Here is a 10,280-nt window from a genome sequence, read left to right on the forward strand (position 1 = left end):
GGACAACACCTTTAAAGAACGGCTACAGTCCTGCTGAATTGTTGATGGGGCGTCGACTACAGTCAACCTTACCTTTAGCAATTTCACTACTTCAACCAAAGCTAATAGAGAAGGAGATATTGGAAGAAAAAGAAGAGAAAAGAATAGAAAGACAGAAAAAGGATTATGATCGGAGGCACAATGCTCATGAATTGAAACCAATACATCCGGGTGACAAGATATGGATAACTGATAGGAAGGCTGTTGGAACTGTACAGAGAAAAGCTGAATCACCAAGGTCATACTTTGTTAAAGAAGGCAAACAAGTGCTTCGACGGAATAGGAAACATTTGATTCCAGGATCTAAACTACAGATTCCACCGCTAAACGATGATTTAGAGGAAGCTCTTTCAGAAAGAGATAACAGAAGGAGCTTACCAGAAATAACGGATCCAGATCCTACAGTGTTAACTCAGAAGAAGGATGTATCTTCAAAAACTGTTGTGACTCGCTCTGGAAGAATTGTGAAAGCTCCCAATAGACTAAATCTTTAAAGGGGGGAGTGTGGCATCAGCCAGATTAACTGTAACTGTGTGTTAACTGTTTAGTTTTAGTTTCAGTTTGTATTTATGTTTAGTTTCAGTTTGTGTTTGTGTATCTCGTTAAGTTGTTATTAAATGTGTTTGCGAGATGCTAGATCCTGCTCATTTATTTAATATGTACTGAAATAATACATAACAACACATATATACATATATAAACAATATTTGCACTAATTCACATTGCACTTTGTTCAACTAATATTTGCACTTCAACCTGACACCCTTGGTAAGGGGTGTCAGGTTGATTTACTACTTAATTTATGTACTACTTACGAAAACGTTTGCTTCATCTTGCTCAAAAGCATCATTATCAATATCCAAATTGTCTTCAGCATCTTGTTGTATAGCATCATCATTAATAACCATCAAAATATCTTTTTCATCAGAACATCCAGCCATGGAAATATCTTTATTCTCTTGGTTCTACAAATAGATACAAAAGAATTTTTTCTTAAACTGAAACAAGTCAGACAGCAGAAATTTTTAATTCCAGAAAACAAGTGCTCAAAAATACAATCAAAAGATTTCTTCTCCTAATTTTTAAAAAAAAAGAAATGCAAAGATTAAAAATTTTAATAAACTTTAGCGTTTCCATTACAAAAAAAAAAAAATTGAAATTGTTATTGAAAATTTCTAAATTTGATACTGATAAATTTGATGTGAAAGGATAGAAAACTTATTTGATTATTTATTTATAATAAAACTTTGAATTTTTGTTAATCCTATTAATTTTTTACAAATTAGTATTAAATAGTTTAATTAAAGAATAAAACTTACTTTAAAGCTGATATCGGCATCGCTCGAGTCACTATTAGTTGATTCACCGTAGTTGGAAGATGCTGTTGCTTTAACTTGTTCGTTTGAAGTAGTCTGAAAATATTTCCTAGCTTTACGACATTTCGTGCTTCGAGGAATTTTTCGATCTGCTGGAACACAGTTCGGCTCTAAATATCGCTTATAATATCGATTATAAGACATACTTTATGAGTTATATTTTATTTCAGCTAACACATAAAGACGCGATAATAACATTAAGAATTTTTGGAAAACAACTCGAGTATCGCTTTTTTTAGGTTTAACGTAGGTGGTGATGATGACGGGCTCTTTTGGAGCTCTTGGCTGTTTCTCACTTATAGCTTGCTTATCAATTATGGTAGTGAGAAGTGAATGGTTGGATCTATTTAACAGTATATGGATAGCCTTTTAAGAATTGAAATTTAAGGCTTAAAATTCATGATCATCTGAGGTGTCAGTGGCATACATAAACTCAGGTGTGCCTCCTGCAGAATTTATAAATGCGCCTTATCTTTGAATTTACAGATTTTTTTAAAAAACATAATGTGAAACAAGAACACAGTGAAGAGACACTTCGGCACTTATAATCATTCATTTTATTTTACATTATATATTTAATTTAAACAATTTCAATGTTAATTAACAAGGAGTTAGTATTATTGAGATCAGAAGTTGGATTTTAGGTTGGTAGGTATTTTATTTACATCGTACTAGAGCTGCACAATAGGTTATTGACCAGTGGCCCCCATCCCCCCAAAGCTCTTGGACAAATTCTAAAATCCCCCTCCTAGCTATTCGTTTCATTTAGTGTAAAAATCCCCCCCCAAGCTTTAAGTGGGCGCATCGTGCTTCCACCTTTACCCCTGATGGGGGCCCCTGTTATTGACTACAGTTTGGGAAACATCCCTGAGGATGATCCGATGACATGCCATCGCAATTTCGATCCTCTGCAGAAAAGATGTATCCTCTGCTTTAGTAACCCAATGACCTGCGAACGAAGTAGAACGCTTTACGGTAGAATAACAGCTTAACGAGGATTGGTACCGTGCACCCTTTGTCCCTATACAAGTTGATCAAAGTTGTTACCCAACCTCTTATTTTCCGCAGTCAGCTGTGTTTCACTGAGAGCCGTGTCTTTACTATCAATCCACTGCGGAACTAACGGATTTCAGAAAATTACACTTTTACCGACTAACCACTTTGGAATGAAATTTATCTTCTACATATGAGAAAAGAGCTACTATCTTACAATAATTGTATCAAAGTTTCATTAAGGGTTGTTTTCAGTTGCAAAGTGACTAAAATATTCTTATAAAATTATTTTTATCATAATTCATAGGATGCACAACTTTTTAGACTATAGAACTGCGTAACCAAGTATTTAGTCATTTAAAAGTAAGCATTAGTGTTTCAGACACAAAGTCTTTGTATCAGTCAACTTAGTGACATATTTGCATAAAATTAAAATAAATTAAAATTTTCAAAGCGAGTTTTTTTTATTATCCAAAAAAAAAAAAAAGGAAATATAATAGTCAGAAAATATAATAGTAGTATTATTACATCAAAAGATGGTGGGCTGCAGGTTGTGCGATTTTATCACACAGTGTCTTATTTCCTAATGGTGCATCCTCAAACCTTGTACGCGTCAGTCCCCAGAACCAAGTTGTGTTCGAAGTAAGGGGACAGTATCCTCGACTATGTCAATCTTCATTTATTAATAAAAAAATTATTAATAAAATTAACACAATTATTAATAAAAAAATTAACTATTAATGCTAAAAGAACAATTAATAACCATAAAAAACAAGCTAACAATAAATAACAAGCACCTAACTGGAAGTATAAATACAATGACTTAACTGCAACCGATTAAATGACCATTTAATTTTCCAAGCTATTTTCTATGTAAAGCGTTCTCAAACATTTATTTTAATCTTTCTTCTATTTATTTTAATCTATTTGAGCTTTCAATTCGTAACTATGTTTGCTTACGTATATTTTTTAAATGATAAGCAATTTTCTAAGGTGCCAGTAGGTTTCATTAAGAAGTTCGACAAAGAAACCTATCTTGCCACAAACATTTACAAAGTTTTTTGGAGTCGGCATATCCATTCGCTCCAAAACGAATTCGATGAGAAGTGCCTCTCTTTATTGAGCGAACTCAGAGACCCTCCACCTAAGCATTCGTGGAAAGTGTCTCAAGGAGAAGGGTTTTATTTTGCCCACATTTTACGAATAGAAGGTAAATAAATCAATATTTTCTATTAAAAAAAACATAATAATCAAGAGATTATATCAAAGTGTTGCAGTTATATTATGTTTCGTAATTTTTTTTTTAGATTCCATCGATTCACTCATCACTAGCCTGAAGCTGAAAAGACCAGCAATCCCTGTTACACAGTGTGAGGAGGAAATTTCCACCACAGAGGATGAAGTTGCGACTTTGCATATTGAAAAACAAAACAAAAAGCAGGAAGTAGGTGTTTATAATCTTTTTAGTATTTGTGTTTTTATTACAAATTGAAGTTATGTTTTGATAGTAAAAAGATAAATATTTTAAAAATAAGTTAGCATCAACGTGTAACAACTACTGTATCATATTGCATTTGCTTAGATGTAGAAATAAAGATTCTACAGATTTATATTTTGAGTTAGAAGTAGTGTTTTTGTTAATTTGTGAAAAAAAGTAATTTTGAATGAATGAAATGGGTACTTGAGCATACTCAACATTCTGGTGACCTGCTATGCAGTTTTTGAGAGTTAACTCAATTTGGTGAATGACAATGTGTTATGTTTATTGGAGTAAGGATTTCATTAATATGAATCATTAGATTAGACAGCACAGGGTAAAAATTGTTTTCACAAAAACCTTCAAATGTTTGATAAAAGAATAAATGTGTAAAGAACATAAGATGAAATAATTAAATTTAAATCAACAACATTGGAATGCCTTATAATATAAATAAATACAATATAAAACTGTTAGATAAAGAATTCACCAATGAGAAGGAATATGAGCCAAAAACATGTTATTGTAAAATATGATGTAAAAATAGACTTGACTAGCATAAAGACTAAAACTTATTTCAGTAGACAAACTAAGATTGATGAACCTACAGTTACCCAGATTTCCTTGCCAAATCGGGTGTTATTTTTAATGGAATATACTATTACTGATATTTCAATACTGTAGTAAAAGCACATTTGGATATATTCACCTTTTAGGATGCTGAGATGAAGCATAAAGAAAATGCTGGCAAAAGAAAAAGAGCGAAGGATATTTTTGAAGAGGCAAAAAGGTCACGAAAAGCGATGTTCAGTAAGCTAGGTAAGTGTCTTAAATAATAATGCAAGATAGCTTTTACATTTCTGAAGTAGCTTCAAGGCAGTGATCAGAACTTATGGTTACATAACTATTGAAGTCTCCAATTTTTTATTTTGAGTATAATGTATTAATAAGAGGTGATATTTATTGTTTAACTCATTCTTTGATAGCTTTAACTTGCTATGTTAACTTACTTTATAACCTGTAGTAATAACTTTATTTTAAAGTAAAATATTGAGATTCATATGATATGTGAGTCATGCGTTTGTTCAAGGTACCACCAGCATGGTCAACTATCAGAAGGTTTTTAAATAATAAATACTAAATAACAAGCAGAATATTTTATTTTTTAAAAAAAATCATTAATATTACAAAGAATGTTATTAGTTATATATGAAAAATCTTTTATGTATATTCTTTACTGAAATATAAAAATATAAGCTTGAAACTGGACCAATTAATCTTGGTTCCCTCTGAATTTCGGAATGTAAATTTATACGGAATAATTTTCATATAACACTATCAAACGAATTTTTTAGTTCTTATGTTGTTGAGGTGTCGTAACACAGTGGATAAACATAGAATTGCGTAGTGACGTGGGAGAATAATGAAAATGCATAATATGGTAACACAACGTTGTTAAGGTTTTATTCTTTGTCTCTAAAAATGTTTTATGTTGAAAATTTCAGATTTAGAAAACGAAACTGATGGATTTGTAACTTCTGACTCGGACAATGATCCTGAAGTGATACCAAATACCATGTTCAGGCAATTGAAAGCCTCTTATGATATATTGGAAAAAGAGAAGGAAAAAGCAGACAAAAAGATCCAAAATCTGGAAAGAAAAATTCTTCAGTTGGAACAACAGGCGGAGAATGCTGACAACAGCGAAGTTGTGCAATTGCGCAGTTTAAATAGGCAGCTGCAGGAAAGACTTTTATGTTTGCCAACTAGTCAAGGTAAGCTTAATAACGTTCATAATATTAGCTCGGAGTAAAACCAAGCAAATTTTTTTTTTGGTTTATTTTATTACATTATTCAAGGTTCTTGCAATCTTATTTTTATCTCAAAAACATCAAAAGCTCCCCATTCTTATTCTAAAGATTAGAATACCATTTTATAGTATTCTACTGAACTTTATTAATTAGTTCTATTAAATTTTGACAATGATTTGTGTAAAATTAAAACTCTTATATTTAAAAGCATCCATCTGAGTTTTTAATGTAAAAATCCTTTTCATTATCAAATTTAAACACTAAAATCTTGTGAGATTTATTACTAGTCATGTTTTGATTTTTCTTACTATAAAAGCCCTTAAAAGGTGCTTTTTCCATTGGGTGTTTTTAAGAACTGCTTAATTTTCCCTTTTTGAAAGTGAGATTTTTTTTTCTTTACCATTTTTTCGTTTTCTCCACATATTATGCAAAAACGGGCTTTCCCCTTTGTTCTAATCAACATTTTCAAAATTCATTCAACTGCAATCTATTTCGGCGTTCTGTAGCCAATCATTTGTATCACCATTTGTAAGTATGAAAGAGCCAATCATTTTACATGTTTGATGAAATAATTGCGTGTCCGCGTGTGCATCGACTGAGCTGGGTTTGGTGAGATTATTGCCCTCTCGTGTGCAACTCTGCTGCATTTTGCAAGATATTCTGAATGTCAGGCTTCATTTTCCACCCTCTGATATCAAACCGAAAAATTTCTTGATAATTTTATAATGGCTAATATAATCAAGAGAAGAGCGCTTTGTCAGAAACTAGTTATTTTATTATGATCATGTAAAGTCTTTGAAAATTATTTTGTTAATGTATATAGTGCTTTAAAATTTTTTTGAGTACTTAAAAGGTGCTTATTTTTTGTAGAAAGATTAGGCTATGCACCATATTCAAACTATTTTTCTCAAAACTTGAATGTTTTACATGAAATTTTTAAGAAAGTGTAACATTTTGTTACATGTCTGAATTGTAATTGTGACGAAAATTTAAAAATTAAACAAATGTTTTCCTGAATAATTTTAACTTCCACTATTTAATAGTTTATATTATTCAGTGTGAAGTTATTCTTTTTATTCAGTTATTTTTTGAATTTTTTTTTTTTTTAATTGCATCAAAAACAAATTTGTATCTTGTTTTCTATTTAGTATTATGAATTTTCCCAAAATTCAAAGGTTGTTATTCTTTTACAAAATTTAATTATAACCTATAACATAAATATAAAAGATATACCAGATATTTTTCTTGATAACATATTTAAAACACACAAAGAACCTTTTATTGAAAATGTCTATGTAAATTGATACTGTATTGAGGATGGTAATATCAGTCATTAGTATACTAAATGAGTATTTGCATGCATGCATTTTTTTCTTTTTCCTGGCATATGAAATTTGAATTGACAGAAAAGGTTATATTTTTCATTCCTTTAAAAAGTGAATTAACACTTAATACCTTCTTGTATAACAATTAAATTATGGTATATTTTTTAGGAGAATGCTCTTGTACAGCTGGAAAATTGCCTGAAATTCAAGAAGCAAGTGATTCCGAAACAATGGAGGTATGGCAAAATTAGTACTCTAATAAATTTGTTAACTCTTAAATTATTGATGCTGAGTGGTTTATTGATATCGACATAAGTCTGTCATCGTTTGCTTTACTTTAAAAAAGTACAAGTAATTTAGATATTAATTCAAACATATTTAAGATATTAAGGATTAAGTTAATCATTATAATAAATTTAAAATTGTCTAAAAGCAACAATAAAGAATATAAGCAAATTATTACTTTAAAATCGTGAAAAAAATTATTTTTTTTAAAATCAAACTTTTCTCTAAATTGCTTTGGTCATTTTTAGTTTCTTCCTTTGTGTTTATTTTCTTCTGATTTTTATCTTTCTTGTATCCTGGGAGAAAAATATAGGTTTTTGTAGAAGAAATACCAACCATGGCTCTAAGTTAAATTTCTTTCCCTTAATTGTAACAAAATTATTGACTAATGATTGGATTGCTTAAATTTACAGGTCTCATAATTAATGGTGGTCTGTTCTACGCCCACTAAAATGAGATTTGGATAACCATCAACTGATTATCAGTGGTCCCTTGGCTCAGCATTCAATGCAAAGAAATTAAGCTGTTTTGGTTTTCTGATTAACAGTTTCATATCAGGGGTCTGTTTAGAAGAAATTTGGGTCCGTTAACGGATCCTTCACAAGATGATTTTTCTTTTGATCGGACCCTTCACAAATTTGTTTATCTTCATTATTGTTTTGTTCATCAAATAAACCCTTTCCAGGTGCAAAAGTAAGAAAGACAGATGTAAACGAATTAAGTTTTGTCTTCGGCAGGCAATTCTTCTATTATTCATCCAAAATGAATCTTCTGCGTTCAGCAATATAGGCTAAATACCAAATATTTGTGTGATGCATCTCCAATTTAGAAGCAGCAATTGCTGTTTATTTTTGAAAATTTAAATTCTTTTTTGTGATTTTACAGTGCTGAACATAATCTTGTATCTATTTACAATTTAAAAACTCCTTGAAAAATTTTTTTTTTGCAATAACCAGACCCTATTTGCACAAATTCATAAAATCAGGACCCTGGTTGAACGAATGTGATTAATTTTTTCACAAAAACCGGACATTTCACAAAATGTCTGGACTGACCCCTGCATATAATGGTTTGTGTTTGTATCATAAAATTGCATATTTCATCATAATTGTGACACTCTTTTTTTTCTATCTCTTTACGTGATCTAAATTAGCATTTTTCTTTGGTTTTTAAAATAATCATAGCTATGCTTTTCTTACAGGTTGAACTTGGAGGAGGAATTTCGATCAACAGAACAGTATATAAAGAATTGTTTCAGTTAGATCATGTGCGGAAATTCACCAAGAGTCTTGCTGTGGCAATATGGGGAAGTGCTACATTAGCTGGTAGGTCCGTAACTGGAAAAGTCTGCAAAAACAGAAACGGGCCTAAGAAAGCAGTTTCAGGTGCTACCCATCCCCATCCACAACAGGACTCAAAACCACCTCTCACACCTGAAAAGTTGGCTGTGATTTCAGGTAATAACCATTGAGTGTGGACTAAATGTATAGAAGTTTAAGGGAGGGCAACCTCCAACTGACGAACTTCAATTTCACGATTCCACAAGTATATACATTTTATTTAAACATGTTAAAGTATTATTAGTACAAATAATATTTTACTTTTTCAGTGAACTTGTGCATTTTGTTATCTCTTGAACCTTTTACCAATAAATAAAAGTTTATTTTGATTAAAACATTTTATAAATAAACATAAAGATAATACTAAAATAGTCAGTAATATTTTATCATTACTCAAAGAGTATGTTGTTAATTAATCTAAAGTACTTCTTTTATGAATTTGAAGATGTACACTGTGCAAAAGAAAAATCTCCTTAAACGAAAAAAAAAAATTGAAAAAGAGTTTTTTTTATACTTGAGAATTTTTATGTTGTAAAAACTACATATTGCCATTTTTTTTATCAGTTATCTGAAATTTTATCTCAGTGTTGATAGTATAAGCAAAAAAAAGAAAATAGTTATCAAATCACTTTTCTTAAAATATATCCTGCAATAAAAAAAACTGTAAAAATGCTGCATCCCAGTATACATCTTGTTTTTAATCCCCAAGTTTCCATTTACTAAAAAAAAAAAAAAAAAAAATTGGTTAAATTTTTAATTTTGCTGTTTAACTTATATGCAATTTTTTTAAAGTACTAATTAAAAAAAACTGCAGATAATTGTTCCTTCTACTTTAATAATGCAAAATTTTATGGAGAAATGCTATATAATTGTTTGAAATAAAGATTTAATTTTCTGTGGTCATATTTTAAATACTAACAAGATTAAAAAAAGTCATTTTGCTTGAAATTCGTTAAATTTCTATTATGTCTTTAAAAAATATGGTTTGTTCCTTTACCGAAGAACCGATCATGTTCGGCTTTTACACATTTAGACTGTTATTAGTTCATCTAAAGCTAAATTATTTTTGCATTTTAACAAGTTGAACTGAGCTGAAAGGTTTCCATAGCATTGTTTTTTTAAAAATTTGTTAATTTTTATATAATTTTTTTTTTTACTTCATATCTTATTTTCATTTCAGGTCAAATGAGAGAATTTCTGATCAAAAAAGGTGAGAAGTCGTCAGAAATTGAATCTGCAATAAAACACAGAAATCGATATTTATCAGACAAGATCCAAGATATTTGTGGTAATGCTGCAAGAGTGGAAGCTTACAATAAATCTTTTTAAACTGTCTTTCTTTGTCTTCTTTTGTATAAATACTTAATCACATGAGTGTTTCCTGTTAAAAAATTTTAATCCTGACATATGAACTTGTAAGAGGAAAATAAAAATATTACTGGTAATTAAACACTTCACTGAAATTCTAAATGAGTTATGGTTGCAACTACAGCTGTCGTCTTATTTCATTTAAAGGGTCACGTAAAAAGAGATTTAACTTCACATGTGCACTTGGTTGGAGGTCATATTAGAAAACAATTCAACACAACCGCTAGCAGTAATGAAATAGCAAAAATTTAAGCTATTGCTCAAAG

At 30.2% G+C, this 10,280-nt stretch overlaps 2 protein-coding genes across 2 annotated transcripts; one reads left to right on the forward strand and one right to left on the reverse strand.

Annotated features, from left to right (window-relative positions):
- Positions 1-535: 535 nt before the first annotated feature.
- LOC107449237 (uncharacterized) lies at positions 536-1,937 on the reverse strand. The gene is made up of 2 exons (XM_016064713.3): positions 1,359-1,937; positions 536-1,004 (listed from the first exon to the last, which is right to left on the reverse strand). The coding sequence occupies exons 1-2, from the start codon at positions 1,557-1,559 to the stop codon at positions 840-842; spliced, it is 366 nt and encodes a 121-aa protein (XP_015920199.2). The 5' UTR covers positions 1,560-1,937; the 3' UTR covers positions 536-839.
- A 1,312-nt stretch (positions 1,938-3,249) lies between these two features.
- Positions 3,250-9,980, forward strand: LOC122269719 (BEN domain-containing protein 5-like). Its single transcript, XM_071182928.1, has 7 exons — positions 3,250-3,618; positions 3,716-3,852; positions 4,602-4,704; positions 5,391-5,660; positions 7,190-7,257; positions 8,508-8,763; positions 9,827-9,980. The coding sequence occupies exons 1-7, from the start codon at positions 3,357-3,359 to the stop codon at positions 9,973-9,975; spliced, it is 1,245 nt and encodes a 414-aa protein (XP_071039029.1). The 5' UTR covers positions 3,250-3,356; the 3' UTR covers positions 9,976-9,980.
- The last annotated feature ends 300 nt before the right edge of the window (positions 9,981-10,280 follow it).

Source organism: Parasteatoda tepidariorum, chromosome 1 (genome assembly GCF_043381705.1).
Source record: "Parasteatoda tepidariorum isolate YZ-2023 chromosome 1, CAS_Ptep_4.0, whole genome shotgun sequence".
NCBI lineage: Eukaryota > Metazoa > Arthropoda > Arachnida > Araneae > Theridiidae > Parasteatoda > Parasteatoda tepidariorum.